Source organism: Pomacea canaliculata, linkage group LG6, assembly GCF_003073045.1.
Source record: "Pomacea canaliculata isolate SZHN2017 linkage group LG6, ASM307304v1, whole genome shotgun sequence".
NCBI classification, from domain to species: domain Eukaryota; kingdom Metazoa; phylum Mollusca; class Gastropoda; order Architaenioglossa; family Ampullariidae; genus Pomacea; species Pomacea canaliculata.
In genome coordinates, this window is record NC_037595.1 from 8,147,769 (window position 1) to 8,169,829 (window position 22,061).

General features: G+C 37.7%; 1 protein-coding gene across 3 annotated transcripts; it reads right to left on the reverse strand.

The window, feature by feature from the left end:
* Positions 1-99: 99 nt before the first annotated feature.
* Positions 100-18,940, reverse strand: LOC112565800 (mediator of RNA polymerase II transcription subunit 15-like). 3 transcript variants are annotated; one of them, XM_025241578.1, is made up of 10 exons: positions 18,790-18,940; positions 16,731-17,633; positions 15,426-16,001; positions 12,042-12,266; positions 11,114-11,221; positions 10,836-10,931; positions 10,361-10,583; positions 9,387-9,480; positions 7,706-7,902; positions 100-6,876 (listed from the first exon to the last, which is right to left on the reverse strand). In XM_025241578.1, exons 2-10 carry the CDS (start codon positions 17,614-17,616, stop codon positions 6,837-6,839), a joined length of 2,445 nt encoding a protein of 814 aa, XP_025097363.1. In that variant the 5' UTR covers positions 17,617-17,633; positions 18,790-18,940; the 3' UTR covers positions 100-6,836. The 3 variants fall into 3 exon arrangements, with proteins under 3 accessions (XP_025097363.1, XP_025097361.1, XP_025097360.1); XM_025241576.1 differs by having other exon boundaries at positions 100-4,406; positions 14,574-16,001; XM_025241575.1 differs by having other exon boundaries at positions 14,574-16,001.
* Positions 18,941-22,061: the final 3,121 nt, after the last annotated feature.

The following is a 22,061-nucleotide window of genomic DNA, read 5'->3' on the forward strand; positions in this document are numbered from 1 at the left end:
ATTGTATGAGAGGTTGGGCAGGGGAATATCTGCAATTATTGCCAGGAATTTCAAGGTCTGCACCAACATACAGTCTGTTGAAAGAATAACCATCCGAGATTCGTGAGAAAGATTTACTCATCATTCAATGTAAACAATGATAAAGACAATGTGATGAGTGAATTTCAGCTCACATTAACTTGGTTAAAGCAAGTATGGGAATATAGGCTGCTATGCTGAAGGAAAATGATATGTGCTTATCTTGTCTGCAGATGACAAAACATTTCGCACCATCGCAGTAAGGTAAACAGAATTACAAAATCTAAACTCCAAACTCTTTTGTTTTGGGTTCAGTCGTGTGTAATGTTGATATCAGCATAAAAGGTATGACAGGCATAACTTACCAAAAACCCATTAAACTTTAAACACACACTATTCATTATCATTATTAAACAATGATTACAAATGGCAGTTACTATCAGATGATGTCAAAAATAAATATGCCAGATCAGCATCTTTGATTGCCATGACAATGAAGTTATGGAATAAAAGTTCAACACAGAACATCAAAAGAAACGTTTTAAAAATTATCTTCCCTTTTGTGCTGTTGGCAGGAAGTGATCTTTAATCATAGTAGACAATGAATTCTTTAAATGCTTAAGCTAAACTTGGAAGAAACATTTAGAACTTTAAATAATAATCAACTTCAAAACATAAAATAATGCTGATGCCATTTATATTCTAACATGAATATATATCGCCTCTTAATAGCAACACTGTCAGAAACTGTATAAATGAATAAAATTTTCATTTAAAAACTTACTAGTTAAAAACTATCAGCTACAAAATAAAATCATGGATTATAAATCCCACCCCCTTCTCATCATTCAAGAATTTCTATTTTAAGGTTTTGAAATACTTTAGCCATATACTGATGCTACAAACAACCAAATCCTAATACAAACTGTTTTTATACTCATTTTAGACTTAAACAAGAAATAACGAAACTGTAATGAAGAAAGTGAAAAACTTTTTAAATAACAGAAATCTCGTCCAATGTATACATGAATGTCCTTTCACGCTTAATGATAAACTCGCAATGACCTGCTTTCTATGCCAGAACATGATGGTGCCAGAATTTTACATTTTTTGAAATTAACATAACCAAAATTTTCGAATTTAGTCTTAAATAATGTCTTAAAGGGCGTCTATATTTACATAGCTATATGGAAATGATTAGACACAGGATGGGTGGATATACATGAAATTGTGTCTACAAGCATGTATATGCATATCTGCGTGAATATATTCATACCTCTGCAAACACATGTGCAAAGGGTTTACTTATTTGGGTATATAATGAAAGGATAGCAGTGTCTACCCATACTTTTACCCATACTGTGGAAATCTGCCAACACAAAGACCATAGGCATGTTAACATAAAATATCATTAGACACTCTTTGACTAAGATGAAAAAACCTCTTTGTAAATAAATATGATGCCCCATTTAAAGGAATTTAAACAACATTAAAGTGAAAAGAAGTCAAACCAGATGTAGAAGTTTCTGAATGAATGAGACTAGAGAACACTTTAAAGATCACAACATGACAGGCAGCAAGCATATAGTTTTCCAATATAATATTTATATAATGCAACATGAACACTTGCAGCACACGATGCCTTTGTCTTCTTTTCAAGAATATGCAATTCTACAAGAATAAATCTTTTTAATTTCAAGTCGCTGACAATGAAATTCTTTTCAGCATGTCTCTTTTGTCCCTAATTCCTGAACATAAGATGCAGCATATGGCAGTGTTCAAGGTTTAAAGCAGATAACCAAATTATTAATGGCAAGTCTGATCTTGCTTTCACAAGGAATCACAGAGCTAGGGCAGCTTTAAATGTTCTTATGCAGATGACTCAAAGAAAGAATGCGGCTTGCAACAAAATATGTCTTTCTTAAAATCTTGTACACCTGTGCATAACAACAGTAAATATGAATGTACATGAACAAGACACAAACTACACATTGAAATAGCAGGAAATAATGTGTCCTCTTTTTAGCTAAAGAGAATAGCTCTACAAAAGTGAGAAAGCAAACATGAAGGAACAGAACTGTGAAAAGGTCTGTTGTAAAGTCCTCTGCTGCCTCCATAGACAATAGTTTAAGTTTACAGTTAAAATTATTTTATGCTATCTCTTCTCCTAAAACACTAGCTTTTATACATGCTAGACAAATCAGAACTTGAAGGATCACATGACACAGTGAAGAATATATAAAATAAAAAGGCACAATTATCTTGAAAATAATCTAGGGATAATTATCAGTACTAATATTTGAGTGAAAACTCTATAAACATTTAAAAATCTTCATTTAAATAGCTGTGGAGTCAGAATGTGTTAACGATACAACAAGAACTAGTTAAAAAACAGTATGGATTGTTCATGATGCCTACAACAGTTTCAAAGATGGCAATGCAAAATGGTATTTTTATGGCTTTAACAGTATTGTTCCAGGATACACAAATATGTGTGTTTGTCGTGCATGTGTGTGAAAAAGAATGAAAGATCTCAATTAAAATTTAGCTGTTCATGTTTCACTTACAGATAGAGACGATAAAATCTGATTGACTGTATTTCAAGTGGTTAGACTATGGGGTTTTCGGCTATCCAATGAACAAAAAAAAGTCTCCTGTTTAATTGGCAATGTAAAGCTGCCAGTCGATGACAAAAAGAGTATCTTAACCCACACTGTTGTTGGAAAAAAACATTAACTTAAAACCAGCGGATAGCCAACATTGCAAGTTAGCTAAATTGGTGTCACCACAAACATACATGAAAAACTACATCAATTACTACAAAATATGTATAGAAAAAATAGTTTTTACCACTATGTTTCACCAGAGAAGTGGCCTATACACTGTAAGTTTCCTGTTCCTAATATTAGCAATCTGTAAGTTTTCTGCTCCTAATATTGGCAATATAAACTTTGGCAATATAAACTCCACACTTGACAAAAGTACATCTAAGAATATACAGTTATTTATACACTAAAAGCACATTATCTCCCCAACAATCAACAACTACTAGTTAACTCCACATATTGTTTTGTTGTTTTGATTATTAAGCAATAATATGGTTTTATCCTTTCACCCCTTTTTATTCATTCATGCACATTAAGGAAACAGCTCCAACACTAACAACCACGGGTCCAACCTTCAAAATAATATTAATGTTCATTGATAACCAACAGTACAATAAGGTAGTACTAACTTCTATTTAAGCCTTGTTTTCTGTTACTAAGCTAATAAAAAATAATGGCAGTTTGAAATTCTCCAATATTGTTAAATGTCAGATCAGTTCTACACATCGATAGTTCTGATCACTGTCATATATGATAGCTGAGAGGGTGGGTTATTTTTAATATTCCACCTCTTCCATCTTTGAAATAAATAAATCACAACAGTGGATCCTGCATCTTGTCAAACACAAGGTTCTAGCAACTGGCATTCTGTAACTATTTACATCATCATATCTTTAAAGAGCAATAAGATCCACTTAAACACATCTGGTGGACTCTCTTTCACAGTAACATCAGCCACAATTCAATTTTAACATCAAAGACCATGACAAAAATAATGATAGAAAAGAAAGACGATAAGCCGTGAGTGACTGACACAGAGAAAGAAGAATCTGGTGCTTCAAATGTATCTGTCAGCACCAAGCTAAAGCACATCCCTTGTGAATAAAGCTAGCATCAAAGAGTTTACATCTGTTAAAAACTGGCAGCAGCTGCCACTGGTCATAGGGTTTTCCCCAAAAATTATCTAGAAATGTTCAAGCAATTACTTGCAGCAATACAAGTTGAGAACAGTTTTTATTTTGTGAAAGACTGTGCCCAGAACTGTCACACATTAAAGCTAATGGCGGAGGCTATTCCTTCTTTTCAAGGATAAAACATTTTGAAAGTGACTGTTCTTGACTGATGCATGATTAATTTTGTCAACATTTTTCTGACTAGTATTGTTGAAAATCTACAAAAACAAGGAGACATAAATATGTGGATAGACAAACTCTTTTTTGCAGACTTTGGTTTTACAACAAGCTAACACAATTTACGTAAAAACATCATACATATCTATGCACCATCATATATAGGTGGTTAAGGAGAAAACATGCCATACAATATGCCTAAGAAAGTGAATCATCCCCCTAGCAAGATGCCAAAAAACCCCAAACAAATACAAAGTACTCTGCTGCTGCATATAAGTGTTGCAGCAGAAAAACTAGATGCTGGTTTCCATGCGCTGCCTTATAAATGTTTCCTTCTACTTCATACATTTGACATACAAAGGAAGGAACCCCCAGGCAGATGTGCACCCAAAACATGCAGGTGAATCAGCATTACTCAGGACCCTGCAGGATGCTGCAAGAAGAAATACAGCTGAGTCATTCTGTGCAAAAACAATGTCAAATTAACAATGGCTGTAGAATGCAATGTAAACTAAGCAAAAAAGATGTATATCATCATACCCATTTATCTGCAGCAACAACATGTCCGTTTACACTACACTAAATCCAGCAAGATGGCGCTACTAATGGTATTTGGAATAAGTCATCACACGTTGATGTGAGACACTCATCTAGTCTTCAAGATTTCAGCTGTAGCCCGAATTTTTTTTTTTTAATATAATCCAAAACAGAGCATTACAATTTCATGAATGCACACACAATCAAATGATGCATGCATGATACTATAGGTTTATTTTAATGTTAGGGAACTATTTGAGAGGGATACAGTTGCTATGAAAATAAAACTTACAGCTATAATACTTTCATACAAAGTTTACATGATTGGTATAAATGTTCTTATGTTCCCATGAAAATGCATACGTGTTTAAATATGTTTATGAGATAGATAAAGAAAGAGTGTCTTATGTTCCCGTGAACATGCATACGTGTTTAAATATGTTTATGAGATAGACAAAGAAAGAGTGTGAGTGTGTATGTGAGGGAGAGATGTTTGTGTTTAACGCCGTGCCAGCAACTAGGGCTATATAACGACAAATGTAAGAGAGAGAGTCCAAAAAGGGGGAAAAGAGACGAAGAAACAGACTGACAAAGAGACCAAGAGGCAAAGAGCAAACTAGCATATAAAGAGAAATGAAAAGAGTGAAATGGGCAAGGCATGCATGCATGTTAATTCCTGGTTAGACTGCACAAGAGCTGGGAAGGAGTCTCTTGGATAAAAAATACACTTAAAAACAGTCAAAACTGAATCAAAACTAAATCCCAAACCATGTTTCTAAAACAGTCCTGCCAAAAATAATTAGAGTCTAATTAGATCACACATTGCTCCAATTTATATACACGGGTTAAAGAGACTAAAACAATCTGCATATGAAGACACTGAAGTAAAGACAATAATTAAAAATTAATCAGAAAATTACTTTTACTGATAACCAGCAAACAAAAAGATTAAAATCTACACACTGCAATCGGACCCATTTTCAATACCTGTTAGTCCAAAATAAAGACTTAGATTGCTATTATACTATCAATTATTTTATCATGAGTCAAACTACTTAAAAAATTGAAGTTGTGATACAGATATATGTTTTTCCCTTCTCTCGGTGCATATGCTTAGGATTTATTTTTAAAATATCATCTTCACTCTTTATGTTACATGTACATACATATTAACACAAAATCAAATAAAGTGAAATATGAATATTTATTAACATTTTAAATATAACTGTTACAAAAATACTTGGAATGAGTTATAACCTCCAAAAAGACTAGATGAATCACCCAATTATCAATGCTGATTTGTATGAATTAAAAAAACTATCAAGTATCTGCTGGAACTGTAATGTCAAAAACATTTAAAATATTTTTGAACACATACTTATTCAACTTAAGTTTAAGACAATAAAACTTCTATCAATAACATCGTTTTTCTTTTATCTATGGATGTCTTTTGTCTCATCAAGCATCACCCATTCTGGATCTTACCCAGGGAAGATCAACACTGACTTGGATGGTATCATTGCAAAATATTTGATATTAACAATAATACAACTTAAAAATGAAATGTAATCCGCAAAAACAGTAACTTAGGTCAGGGATCACCATCAGTGCATGACACTGACATCACTTATACAGACAACTACTAAAATAATGTAAAAATAAAAATGAATAAAGAGACTATAAGAAGTGACACAAATAGCAAAAACAAACAAAAATAAATAAGAAAACAAGTGGAGGATACAACATACAGCAAAGGAAAGAGGTATTTTCAACTGTAGGATGGACAAAATGTCAAAATGGGAAAAGATGCTGAATATTCTTTGAGACTGGCTTCACCAATATCAAAAAGTGTTCAGGAGAACAAACAAAATCGCTTTACGGATTTACCTGAGAGTATTATCAATCTGTTCACAAATTTAAGGACTAGGGTTTTATTAAATGCATTACCTGAATAACACGTTAAAACATGTATTTGACAAAATTATCAGTCTTGCAACCTGTGCTTTATAAACATCTGACCATTATTCTGAAAATAATAAGCAATTTCAAACGCAATCTGACACAACTTTTCTCTCAATTTTCATTCATATATTACTTGTTTCCAAAAATGCTTCTCCTGTGTCCACACTACTGACCAGATTTCCCTCCTACCCTCTTTACCTTTTACACCTCTCAGGAGCACTTACAAACAGTTACTGAGGCTGATGGTGTCATCCAAGTTTCCAAGAAAGTGACGAATGCATGAACAGTTGAAAAAAAAAAAAGACTTGGACCTTACGATAATCATTTTGACCATTTTTCATTGTTCAAAATCACTAACAAAGAATTACTTAGAAAGTTTCTTATAAATTGCCAGACAAATGCACCTGCAAGAAAAAAGAAACGTTCATCAGATCCATCTGATCACCTTGGGGAAAAGAAAAAAATGATAAAGCTTTTGTAACAAATGCTTAGCAGTAGAAGAATGAAAAGATTTGAACCCAACCAATAAAATGGAAGAGAATGGAGAGCTAATTCATAATGCTAGCACAGTTATCTGAGTAAATGATCTGAGTTCAGTTCACCAGTTTGTCATGTCAGCATAAAGCCACCAAAGAGTGGAGTACACTGCCCACATGACTTATAATGCAGGACAATCAACTGAACATGGAAAAAAAACTTTAGATCCATTATATTAGGAAATATACAACTTGGTTTTTTTTTTTTTTTAAATGAGGTCGAATTGTAAGTTGCAATGAAGCCACAAAAGTAGACTTGCCCTTAGCTTAATGCCTCATTGATATGCTCTTACATTAGACGTGCTTACAATAGTCTAAAAAATTGAATACATGACACGAACCAAATTTTAAAAAATTAGTTACAACACATTTTTGTGAGCATTACATTCTATTAATCCCGACAGTGACTTCAGACTCGGGTTAGCCCTAGTGACAACCAACACAGGAAAATGAAGGAGGAAAACCATAAAGCAAAGAATTAATGCAATTTTAAAATTCAACACTGCTGTAACCTCTTTTTTCAAGAGTAAAAAACAGTTTGTATGGCAAACCTCCAGACTGAGCACACCTGAATAAGCAACAGCATGCCAGCAGACCACAGTAACACAAACTGGGTGACTAGCATGTCCAGGAAGAATACGCAAGCTGCATGCAGTTTACATGCAAAGTATTCAATTTATGAAGAGAAGGCTCTCACCGATCCTCAAACTTGTAAAAGACCTTTGATCCAACAATTTTGACACTTGCATTGTTCAACACTTGCTTTATGTCACCTGGCTCGACCCTCAGATCAACTATTTGGTCCTCGTTGGGTAACTGCCACAGCCCACCACCAGCAGAGTGAAGTGTGTGCACCCAGATCCCATCCGGTTGACCCTTGGGTGTTGAAATAACCTAGCATATAAAGCAGTCTCACAGCCAATAATTTATAAACCCAGCAGATAAATGTTTTTAAAATAAAATTCAGAGTAAAACTTTACCTTGATGGACAAATAAACTAAGGCACAATGGTGCTTCTCTTTGGCATAAGGACTGCCAAACATTCAAGTCAGTATGCAAATACCTTTGAATATACATATACCTCGACATTGCTTTCACGTCCACTCGTGCTTGTCTTACCCAGTGGCACTTACTTTGTACTTGGAAATTGTTGTATAAGCATCTGTTAATTGTAAATATACATTCAAGTGCTCAACTACTGAGATGTGTGTTAAAGGCCAAACCTTTAGCTTAGGGTGGGAAAGAATGGTCTGACCTGAGGGAGGGGAGAAGCAGTGCCGGCTACTCTAGGGGCCATTCTTAACTGACTGTTTTAATCTAGTCTCACAAATACCCTCATTTCCCTCTGCCGGATCTTTTTCCATTCTTTGCTGCTGTAAAGTTCAGCCTTTAATCACAAATGCAACATTTTATCAAAGGCAAAAATGTGGATACAGCAGATATGAGGGATGTTTCACTTCAGCCTGGACTTAAGTATTTTGGGTGCTTCCAGCAAGTGCAGACCATGCAGACTCATTAGAGTGATTCTTCAGGGTGTTTCAAAATTTTTTTTGTAATTTTTTCCCCTAGTTTTCCCTGATGCCAAAGGAAAAGCAGATCAATGAATGCTCCAGTGAGTGATGCTCCAGTGCCATCAGCACGCTGCCATCACTTTCAGTGTGGCTTTCAGGCTGTTGACGGTTTGCAGGGGCTGAAAGAAACTTATAGCGATGATGCCCAATTTAAAACAACTGTCACAGATTGGTTTTGGTGATTTGGTAGTGGTCATTTTAGCTATGATGATAAACATGATTAACCAAGGCCGAGGACATCAAGAGAACTAGACAATGTCAACAAAGGTTGTGAATTCCTGAAGTTTTTGCAGCAATGGTATGAGGTTGTCTAAAAACCCTCAAAAGTCAGTGGCTCCATCACAACAACACTCCTGTCCACACAGCTAACCTCACATTGGAGTTTCTTGAGCAACTGGGTGTTCAGATTTTGAAACCTCCTCCTATACACACCAGACCATGCCCCATAAAACTTTTGGTTGTTCCTGAAGCTGAAAGAACCCCTGTGTGGAGTGAACTTCGAAACTCAAGAGGAACTCATTGCTGGAGTGAGGGAACAGCTGAAATTGATGCCAAAATCAGTGTTTTTGCAGTGTTTTAAAAAACAAATCAATAGGGCCAAAAATGTGTTGCAATTGGCATCGACCATGTTGGAAAAGTTTTTAAAAAGCTGAAGAATAAGAAAAAAAAATTGTTAAGAACAATTCTCTGGGTTTATTTTATTTCCAAGTCTGGACAGAAATGGAACATCCCTCATATGACATTATGCAGAAAAATTTGTCAGTTAACACAATTATTTTATCTCAAATCTCTAAATCAGTCACTCACTTCAGCAGGACACTGTGTGCTCCTAGTTCGAGATCTCTCACTGCCCATGTGAAGGAGTACAAAGGAGCCTGGCTTGTAGAGATTCTCAACATGCCTGTTGACCAACGACAAAATATTGCTCATGAAGTACACAAATCTTACTCAGCTATCTTTAGCTCATGCTGGGAAGAACCCAAGTATAGAGTTGAAACCATGTGGGGGTTTTTCCTGGAGCAAACTGTGGTGGAAGACTTTTCAGCCAAGCAAGCAAGCCCTTCCCACACAGCCATCTTCACCACAGACAAGAATTACAGGAAGTGACCTTATCTCACTCTAAAATTATAGTAGGAAGGTCGTATATATATATATCCAAGAAGCCATGTAATGGAATTGCTGTATCATTTCCTTGGGTGCATGTAACTCCTTGAGAGCATCAAAACATCTATTAGAATTTGACATGGCAGCCAGTCTGTAATAACAGCGTCAAGGAAACTGGAGATTCGTTTCCATCAGCAAGTGAGAATATCAATATACAAAAGTCTCTTCCTCAAAAATACAATGGAGTTTTTTATTCAAATTTTAAAAATTATGAACATAGCTTCTCTTCTGAAACTAGGCTGTGGCAGTCAATTAAATAATTATGCACCAAGCAACAATATTATATCACAACAATTCAATTTACTGTAACAGGGTAATTTAAAGCCTTTTTGCTGAAGTAATGTACTATACTGTTGCATTAGTATGTGCTCTGGGATCACAAATTTTTCTCCTTCTGCATTTCAGAATACACTCTCAAACCATCATATGATTAATGGTGGCTGATGAAACAAGGCCTAGATCCCTTAGTACTCATAAATTTTTGTAACATTTCTGTCAGAATGCAGAAACACAGGAATGATTGCAATACAAAATAATAAGCCACATCTAAGAAATGGTGTGATTCAGATAATGACCTGTCACACACAAAAACACAACCAACTAGACCTGCACCTCACCCTGTATATGATCGCAAAGGAGAAGGGGAAGCTCCAGTAAAATGTGGTGGTGGCGGTGGCGTTGACAGAGGTGGAGGTGACGAAAACTCTGTTGGTATTGAAGATGCAGGTGGTGATGATGGTAAAGCTTCTTGATCATGGAGTGATGGAGCACCTCCTGGTGACAACACATCTGAAGGATCTTCAGAGCACTCTTCTGGATGTAGACCTGGGGTGACAAGGCCTGCCAAAGTCAACTGAAGAATTACCGCTTGAAAAAGAAAAATACATTATTTATGTATGCAAGGCTTGTTATATCCTTGTTGCATGTGCCTAAGCATACACATTTGTGTGTAAATAAGCTGGATAAAGATGTCGATTTCCACATTTTTTTTTCCTTCATTTTCTCTCCTGTGCATTAATTTCTACATAAACTAGAAAAGAGAAATAGTAAGACTTTCTGGAATATACTCCCTCAAAACTGACTGATACCCACCTGTTTCAGACTTCTGTGTCTTCCTCTTCTTCCCTTTGGGTGTTTTGCCCATTTGTCTGGCTTTACCTCTTTTAATCCCTTTAAGAGCTTCTGGGTCTGCAAACATGCAAGGTTATTGGCTTCTTGCTAAGACTTAAATAAGTAAAAATAACTTAATAACAACAATACTACAAAAGCGCGCTCACGGTTGATGTTGCACCAAATAAAGTCTTAAAATGCAATAGGGGTTGCTTTACTGACCACTGCAAGGTTGACACTGGAAAAAGTTGCTGACTTACCTTTAGCCTTTGCACTTCTGGTGGGTGGTTTGTACGATGGGTCAATATCATCATCATCTAAGTCTTCACTTTCAAAGCCAGAATTACTTGATCCATCACTGGTTACACCTGTACGCCAAGTCAGAGACAACAACTCAATGGCATTGAAAAATAGCAAAAGAGCAGGGCTAAAGTGTGCTTGCATTGGCAATTGTTTCTCTTGGGCATTCTCATTTGTTAAAACATCCAGGAAAAACATCTTGCAAAATAAAGCTTCCTAAAATTAGAAATGAAAACTGTGTCAAAACAATTTTGATACTTTTCCTTGTTCTTTTTTTCTTAATCTTTTTTAATCGTCTTTCATGCACAGCACCCTGAGCTCTCACACAGTGAAATGCACTTTACAAATTCTATGATCATTTTTGTTATCTATTAAATGTAAATCAAACATAAAAGGATTCTGCATGATTCTTTTTTTCCACTTTTAATGATCAGTACTTTTGGATACAATTACTTATACAACAATTGTAGTAGCTTCATTAATAGCTGAAGGCAAAGATTCCCTCATTGTCTCTCAAAAATCTAACATGCTAATTAAGAAAAATATTTTAAAAAAATGCCAAAACATGTGACAATGTGACAACTTGAACTGGCTGGATATCCTCATCACCTATAAGTAGTTAAAGATAAAAAAGCTGCCTCAAGTTGCCCTTTTTGAAATCTTCAAAATACCTACTACATACCAATATTGCTGGAATGAAGACAGAGATATCTTTGATCTGTTTACATGGTCAACATACTGCTTGGAATAATAATGTCTACACACATATCTGGGAGAAAGCAAAGCACAACACAACAGTGACATATCCACTTAATGCTCCACACAAGAAAGAAAATCTCCATAAAATGCACATGTACATGCATGACTGTGCAACTTGCACTAACTCACCTCTACTGTCTTTCGTCCACTCGTCTTGTGAGTTCTGTTTTTGTGCCACTTCTCTTTTTTCTCGTACTTGTTTGCCCATCGTGGAATCTACTGGAACTAGGCTGATGGATAAAGGCCTCAGCTGTCGCTGGGAAGAAGATAGGTGCTGAGGACTAGCTAACTTTTCTGTTGATGCCGAGTCCCCGCCTGACTCATAGTCTGAGGTGTGTGGCTGACTAGCAGATCCTACAGGCAGCAAAAAGTGCAGATATGTACATGCACACACAAAAAAGACACACACATATGCACACACACCCACACCAAGGGATTAGGATGCATGCATGCCAACAGGATCGATAGAAAGCTCAAAAATACAAACGAAGGAATATGTACAAGAATCTAATTACTTATTATATAAGAATTGTTCATAAGCACATTTAAGCTCAGAATATATGTTGTACCACTGTTTATGCCACACTCTGTCCTGTGACAATGGAATTGAAAACCATTATGTTGTTCAGTGCAAAGAAATTTTAAATATTTGTCCTGAACTATCCATAAAAAAGTTAATGAACTGGTCTAAAATATTAAAAATCTGCAGCATTTGTGTTCTTTTCCAATTTATAGCAAAACCTACAGAAAAACAAAATATAAACAGGTATGAGGGAAGGCAAGTACAAGGTGAACGAATAAAACAAAATAACTGAGGTCAACTATGTTGTCATAAAATGTTTTAAACATTTTGAAATATTCATACTCCAGAGATAAATATATTTACAGTGCAAGGTAGGAGACCAAAGAGTAATTATGCAAGGTTACTTTCAAACACCTATTACTTCACGAAAAGCATTATTAAAAAAAATGGGGGGTAAAATTTTAATGCCAGGCAGGGAAGAGATAAAAATATAAATAAAATCTTCTTTGAACTTCATTTATTCTAAGTTCATTCTAAATATGCAGTTGAGTTATTTAAATTATATTTTTATTGTAACTTTAAAAAAAAATCATTTGTAGTCCTGTGCCTAGCTTATTAAAAATAGTCAATAGTATAATATCTACTTTTAGTAAAGGCATGGATTTTAACCAACACAGAACCATACCATCATACCACGATACTACAATGATCAACCTCTCAACCCAGTTATTATTCAATTACTAATTGTAGATGCCCATACTGTATCTATATGAACATTGCTTTAGAAATGAAGAAAAACCCCACCACAAAAAAAAAAAAGAAAAACCCCACCACAAATAAGTAGAAAACATCGAGCAAATAATAAATGGATACAAATTTGGATGAGTATATACACATAAATTTATGCACCCAACTATTTATACGCATAACTGAAATATTCACTTGAAGAATCACTGGTCACTCTTTTTAAAAAATGTCCTAGATAGTAAGTTATTGTGACAAAAAATATCCAAAGTCATACTGTACATAAACAATAAGTTTGAATGTCATGTTTGCAGTCAGCTCTCAAAAAATGTATTATAAAATATTTGCTTCTCAAAAAAAAATGGCCTTTTACTTAAAAAGAAATTGAAAAATGTTAAGGAAGACAAATGTCTTTCTTAGGCACTAAACCATATAAAACTCCTGCAAAATGAAAGCTAGTTCTACCAGAGGGAACTCATTTTTGTGATATGTTACAATTGTTAGTATTTCTAAAGACAGATCATGAGCACCCAACACATTATTACATTGATGTAAGTAATCAAGAAAAAAGCATTCAGTGTCAACATTAGACTTTTCTACCCCTACAAAATTCCTCATGCAGCACTCCCACCCTAAATGTCTCTTTTCCATAGCATTTAGCCTTTTATCACTAGCAATACAAAACCATGACATTTTCTCAACTAAAACTGTCACTGTTGGTAGTTTTAAGAGAACTGTAGTCATGATTCGTTTTGTTGGTGTCTTCCAACCAACCACCCTCCCTAATACTCCACATACATTAAACCACCTTCCACCCATCAACTCTCTGGGCCATCTTCTCTGATCTTCTCTGGCTGTCACCTATTGAAACAATTCAGCTAGTTGAGGCCAAAGTCCCAACCGCAAGACATCCCCTTTATGTTTTTTTGGATAATGATAGGTAACAGTTGCCAGTGCTAATGCAGCCTGCAAACTGATTTAAAACTGTACTCTTACAAATCTTGCTGTTGTCTTCTGGATTCTGGTAAAGTCCTCATCGTCACTTCTTTAGTTTCTGATGCTTCTTCATTATAATTTCGGTCATACACACACAAACTATAGCTCTACAGAATTGTCTAAATATAGATATGCTTGAGAAAACCTGTAGTGGTAGCAAAGGTCTATAGTAAGCAGAGATCTCAGAGGCATTGGAAAGGCTATGTCATGCTATGTTTACAACACAAGAACCCCAAACATTCCCAAGACATGCAAACCGGCAACTACCAAAGTTCACACAGAAAGAATGCACCATTTCCTACAAACACTCAAAGCAAGAGAAAGTATTAAAATCATACAAAAGAGGTGCACTGGGTGAAAAAAGTTGGGTCCATTTTATTTTTTTAAAAAAAACTTACTGACTGAGCAGCTCCCAGTGCTATCTTGTCCAGCTACCTGTGATGCACTTGAGAATGGACTTAAAGCATCTAGCGACACAGATGATGAAGACCCGCTCCGTTTGTTGCCCTCATCTGAGCCCTGGGTGTTCTGCAGTGATGGGACACCAGAGGCCAAGTCTGTGATTCCCAGTGGTGCAAGAAACATTGCTGGGACTTCATTCACGGCTGCTTCCGTTGTCTCTTGCAAAACTGAGGTGGCAATAGTCACACCAATTTGTCCAGGATCAAGTTTCACATCTGATCCAGCCCCATAGGATAGTGAACTCTGGGAGTCTCTAGCAACATTGGTGCCAGTCATTGCATTATCAATTTTCCCAACAATCTGAGAACCTGAGGTTGACGTCTGTAGAGGCGGCTGTCCCAGAAAATTTGCCTGTAGTGCAGCACTACTATTACTTGCCCCACCACTTGCACCTGAGCTGTTACTCAACACTGACAACGAAGGAAGAGATGCTGAAAGAGATGTGGATGGCTGAAAGTCGGACAAAATGTCAAAAATATTTGCATCTTTGACATCAGATGACGAATTCGAGTTAAACCGAACACCAGTGTCTCTAGAACCAGCAGCAGTATTAGATGCTAGTGCATTAAAACCCACCTCTTGATCATGTCTTACACTGTCCCTTGCTAGCCCACTCACTGATTCCCTATGGGAAATACTGTCCCCATGTCCCAAGGCTGTGGACTGACTCCACACCTGGTCAATCATCAAGCCTCCCTGTCCACTATCTGACCTGGACCCTGACACCTGACCCTGTGGAGTCGAAACTGGTAGAGACATTGTGCCTAATGCAGTAGTCTCAGTATTACCTGTGGTTTCTCCCTGCGCAGAGGATGAGCTCACTGGCAAGTGGTCATCGAAGATGCTGTGGGTGGTGACAGGGAGAGGCATCCCCCCACCCAGCCCGACTGGTGTGGAAGATGCTGACTGTGACACTGGTGGCATAGTACTGTTGTCAGCATTTGGAGGCGAAATGCTGCCGGCTGTTGCCGTGCCTGCGTTCATTATGCCTGTGCTGGCCATCCCAGCGCTGGAGTCCTGCTGAGCAGACATCATCGGCTGTGTGCCCATGCTGGAAATAGCTCCTGCCTGGCCAGGCGCCATGCTAGAATTGTAGGGTACATTATGAGAATAGGGACCCTGGAATCTGGGCTGTAGATGTGCTGGTCCCTGCTGCTGCTGCTGCTGCTGCTGCTGTTGCTGCTGCTGCTGCTGCTGCTGCTCCTGGTGTGTCTGGGAATATCCGAAGCGCTGCGTCATCATGCTCAAGGCAGATGACGATTGCGCCTGCTGTGAGGCTGCCAGGGAAGCCTGGCTATGCTGCTGGGACCCTTGCATGTGAGGTTGATGTGGCTGCATGTGGGCTGCTGGGTTAACACTCATATCTGTAGGAATGTAGAAAGACTCAGTAATTACACACTGACTGCATTTTTAAGATTCAAATATGAAACAAACATATTAACTACAAAATGTCAGGTAGCCATGAGGGAATTAAATTATTACACATGACGACAGCATACTATATTGAAAGTAATACTTATTTATTCATTTGTACTTTTGTTTATGTTATGCATGCTCAGGTAGGTTATAAACAAAGCCCTATTTTATATTTTACCCTTTACTGTATTACACACCTGCAAATTTACATTTAAATTTTACATCATTTTATTATTTCCACTTCTTTTAAAAATTAGTTGCTCTATATTAATAAAATAAAAAAAAAAGTAGTAGTCAAAAACTATCATAGCGAAGAAAGATTTTTTTTACTTAAATTACAAAACACAAAAGCCATCTCATGAAGTCCATATTGTGGCCACTAAGTTCCATAAATAGCCCAGATTGCTACCCCTTCACCTCCTATACTGTTTGACATTAAATGGTACAGCTGTTTAAATTTTTTTTTTTAAATTACACATCTTTTAGAAGAAAGTTCTGCCTTTTTATATACACCATGCTGTTGATTAGGAAAAAACCAATTGAAAGCTACTTCAGCTGTCTTCTAATACTAAAATAAACTCCCAATGCATTGGTAACAACCTATCATTACACTGTGTGCTAAACACATATGTAGTAATACACAATCTGACATAGAAAAATATTAAATAAATCTGTACCTTGCTGATTTGTAGGTCGGACATATTCCTCTCGCATGAAAGTAATATCAGTGTCCACTGGGTCTGAGGCCCTTCGAGCTGAGTTGACAGCCCTTTGCACTTGATTGCGCTGCATGCCAATGTTCGGAGGCTGCATTCGTTGAGAAGGATCCAACCTGCCTGTCCCAATGCCTACTCCTCCTCCCTGAGGAGGCACCATTCCTGGCATATTTCTGCCAGCCTGCTGCGCTGCTAGGTAGGGCTGGTTCATGCCTGGGATATCGGTTCTATGTCTCATTCGTGTCATGCCAGGCCCCGGATACTGGGGCTGTGTTGCTGTACTGCCTGCCATCTGTCCAGGCACTCTGTAGCCTTGCTGATAGGTGTTAACCATTCGGGGGTTCACTCCACCATATGGCCCAGACATTCGGGGATTGGGGCCTCTAGGAGAGCGAAATGTTCCCATGCCCATCCCATGCTGCAATCTGTCCCCACTGTTCCCAGACATTCCCCTCTGCGTTTGACCTGGCTGTCCCACTCTTTGTCCAAGCCTTGACCCTCTAGTTCTGGATGCTTCAGATCCAACAATTATGACATCATCATCATCAGCTTTCTTTTTAGGATCACTCTCTGATGACTTTGTAGGGGTCTCAGCTGTAATCTTCTTTGATTTCTGCTTTTCCACAGGCTGTGCATGGTAGCTGTTGCTGGTGAACTTGACCACATTGGCCCCATTTTTACACACAGATTCATTCAACACGTAGTCAATCTTCTTGGCAGTATCCACATTCAGGTAAATGTGGCCCACTAGCTCAACACCTGTCTCAAATTCTACATAACTGTGGCAAAGAGACTGAAGGTACTTGGTCAAGGAACCAATGAACTTGGAACAGGAGTCTTCATCCATGGCTCATGACCGGCAAGCTGAAACAATTGCCAAGACTGAAGAAGGAAATAACATGTGTCCCATCAGCAATGAGAGAGAAAGAGAAAAGGAGTATGTGTGTGTGTGCACAATTAGTGTTAAACAAAAATATATATATTAATTGTGGAGGGTCAATTATAAAGAATATAATGACTGTTGATGCACCTACAAAACAATCTAGTCAAACTGCAGTTTTGGTTCATTCTCCTAAATAAATATACTTCCACTAATCAACAACAGTGAAACAATAGTATTATAATACAGTATTATAAAACAGTTTAATAATCTGAAAATTCATAGTGAGTTATTATTATAGCATCTATATACATTGTTATGATGCAATTCAGCAGAATCCAAAGGCAAAGCATAAGCTTTCAGTTAACTGATAATTTATGATTTGATATTTCAGTCAGATTTCTAGTCAACCCTGTAATATATCATGTCATCAGCATATATATATATACTGAAATGAATTCAACTTTTGACTCGACAGGATGTGCATGCCCAATTTGTATGTATGCATGTGTAAATAACATGGAAAAAATGAACGTATACATTGCTGACAAGGTGAACAGTAAGTCCTATTTCTGTTGTCCAATTATTTTATTTACAAAATCTGATCCCTGCACACTCTGCACGTTAGGAAATATTCGTTGTCAGTGACAAGAGGTACAAGCAACTGGAGTTTAATCTGTAATTCTGCAAACTTGGCACTTATAAAAGCACATGATTTTGCTTTTTTTTTCTTGTTGCTGTTGTTGTTTGTTTTTTTAGGGAGGGTCTTAGAGTTTAGTCACATAAAGATTTGTAGTATTTTAATGCATATGATTAAACGAACATAATTTCTTCGTGCTCTTGTATTTTATTAAATGTGTTGACTGCTAACCATGTTAAAATTGAAGTTGATGATCACTGTATTATATTTTCAGTTATTTAAATAAAGAATAAGCATGAAGCATTAATACAGCCTTGTGTGCATTTTCAGCGTCTGCATATTATTAATGTTTATGTTCGAGTTGGAGAACGTTAAGAGATTTTGAGAATAGAGTATCATTCCCCTGATTTCGCCGGAAGTAGAAGTTGTGTCAACAGACAATGGGAAATAGAAGACTCGCAACAATGAATAATAAACTACATTAATAAAAACTGCCTCACAATAAGAAATGAAGTCTTTTTTGCAGTTTTTCCGTCCGTTTTCAGGATCAGTGAAGGACAAATGCACGAATGCAATCAGAATTGCAATGCAATCCCCGCCAGTTCGTTTTGAACACGAGGAAACAACTCTTCACTGCAAGTGCAAACAAGCGCAACAACTCTTCACAAACGTTGGTTTTTACCATGGACGTGTATTAAGTTCGTGGTTTTTACGGTGAATGTCGCTGATCACGATGTAGAAGGTAAGCCGAAACAGCACTGTGTTCACGAAGCCTGATATTCCAATACAGTCGTTGGCTGCTTTCAGTATAGGAAGAGAAATATTAATTATTAGTGGCACTGAAATAGCCGCGCAAGCTGACGCACTAGCGGCGTCGCCGGCTCGACGAGAAGCAAATGTACACTGACAGCGCATATGTCTACACAAGACGATTAATGTAGTGTGCAGTAACATAATCCCGTATTTTATTTTTATACGTTATGAGAAAAAAAGCTCTCTATACATGGATTTTCAGATTATGCAGAAGGGCTGGTGTGATTCTTATCCATAAATTGTGGGTTTTATCGACCAGTTGCTGGAAGACTGTGTGTTTAAATTTGGCCACGTAATTTATTTTGTAACAACTCAGACATAAAAAGCTCATATTTCTTCATTACTTTAATAAACAAAAAGTTTCTTGACGTCAGGGATCAGGATTATAATAGACACGAACTATTCCAGCGCCACTTTTTTTTACCATTTTTAAATAATGAGTATTATTAATCAAAAAGTGTACAGCACATTAAACTAAATAATGGAAACAGAATCCCTGTGGGCAAGGTAGCTCACGATCGTGCCTTTGTCGGAAAAGACGGGGAAGGCGATTCATTATTACTTTTATTGCAAAGTTTAAACTTTCTCCTTTCCAAAAATGTATATATAGGTTTCTTGATCTAATATATGTTGACCTGAGAGGCAGCAGTTATTAAAAAACTAACTTTACCCACTGTCGTCTTCAGTCTTCAGATATTAGCCAGTCTTTGTAATATATTTATACTTGTATGTCTTAAAAGAGATGTGTAAATAGGTTGTTTGAAGCCTGATCCCTATAGTATAACAAGCACACATTTATAGGGCAGCATCAGCAAGACTCAAATGGCTTTACATATACATACAAGCCCTTTTTAAGGCAGGCGTCAAATGTACTTTCATGAGCTCAAACACACTAAGCAACAAAAATCTAAATACAGTTGATTTAGATAGTGCTTTACTCACCATCAAAGGCAGCTTCGACCCTTATTTAGGAAGAGAATGGTTTCGCCTGTGCGAGGGAAGGTACGCCGTACTGACAACTAGCACCGTCTGCAATTACTACCCTGCGGGTGATTCCTACCTTCCCCCCACCCGGGCGATTTTTAAACCGCCCACAAGAGGTTCCACCGTTAAAGTGCTTTACAAAAAATAAAAACAGACAAAATAATACTGGATGCTGGTCTCAAAACAAAGAGATTATTCTGTACCACTGTAGTTTAACTACTCATGTTAAGAAGGTGGATGCCATCAGCATGGCCTTGCAAACACATGGAATCGTCTATAAAGCTCTGCTTGGAAAAAGTAGCTGAAAGTTTACTGCTAATACTACCCCACCGTTAAACTATAATTATTCATCAAAAACAATGTGTTGCTTGCTGGGGCGGCATATCCGGTCGTTTGATCTGACGGGCAGAAGGGCGGGGGCCCTGGTGGCTTGGGCAGGGCGGAAGGTTCCCTCTCCCTTTGAGTTAGACCGGCACCTTTGTGTTGGAAGTCCGGGTTAGGGTTAGGGTCATATAGAAAAGCTTCGGTGCGGGAAGGCGTTGGTATACCAGCGAGACTGTGTGCTTTTTCCTGAGATGGGATGTGTCCTGGCAGAGGTTTCTTTTTTCCTGCGTTTTCTGCGGGTGGCAGAGCTAGCGCATCACGAGCCGATTGTTCTCAGAAGAACGCGCTGAACGGGAGACGGCAGGTGTAAGCAAAGGCCAGTAGTTCGTATATCCTTCTCAAAGCTCAGAAGGGTACGCTTAGACTACCGACCAGCGGCCAAATTCTAAGTCGCCAGGTCAGCTTTACAATAAGAAGTTATTGAATTATTGTATAGCGTTTCGATTAACTAAATACGTGGGTCCCGAATTTTTTGCCATATCATGTAACCACCACCAGTTGGTACAACGTACCTAATAGTGGTGTGGTGGCTTGCGCACCTTGTCGATCCACAGCGATGTCTTGTACTCCTGGCAGGTCTAACCAAGCCGAACAGGTGTGTCAGGGGAGAGGCCACACTAAAATGTTGCATGCACCCTGGCCCTCCAGGTTGGGGGTTTTGCTTTGGACTAACAACCCACTCATGTAAACTACAAAAAGGCGTTACAAAAACCGCAACAGTACCACAACAAGGGCATGGTCGGGAAGATTCTTCGCTAGAAGAGCTTGCGATTCTTGCTGGTGAAAGCCTTAGGGAAGCCAACTCGGCCCCACATGGGCCCAACTGAAGGGGCTGCCCAAAACCAGGTCCATGGCGAGGTGTTGTTGCGGCCCTTTGCTCCTCAAAGGATCAACAAGGAATAAACTAATAAACTATATCATGTAAACGTAACCACAGCAAGAAAGGTATCATTGTGTTTGTGCCTGTGATCATATTACTGCTGCTCATCAAGCAGAAAGCGCTTCTTAAAGTGCTTCGTGCCTAGAATCATATTTGTGTAAAAAAGAAAATTACATTATGCGTCGTGCATGTAATCGTATTAGTATTGCTGTTGTTTGTTTACTCAATCTTCAAATTTGCCAGAGTTATTTTAGTTCTGACGTTGACGTGTCCATTCCTTTAACCCTTTTCTTCCAGATCCGGTGGCACAACCGTTAGCGACTGTCACCAATCCAGTGAGGGCTGGCTGTCGTTGGTTCAACTCTCGTCTCGGCCACACTGTTCTTTCTCTGCACGTGGCTTCTGTTTACGAGGCTGACTTCCCTTGCCTTGATATAGTCTTAGTTGCTGGCTTGGTGTAAAACACCATTTCATTCCTCCTCTCCCTCCTTTTCCCTCCTTTTCGTCTAGACCACGTGCACAAAGGAAGAAAATTCTTGTGACAACGGCATTGTAGTGGGATGGGGAGGGTTCATGTACACGATTTCCACAAAACTGAACAGCGGTTACACTAGAGTGGTTTGTCCTGTGTTATATGGGTTTATGAAGGTTTACAAATATATTAACACTACTTCATGAATAAATAAAATCAACACAAGCATAACTGGTTTG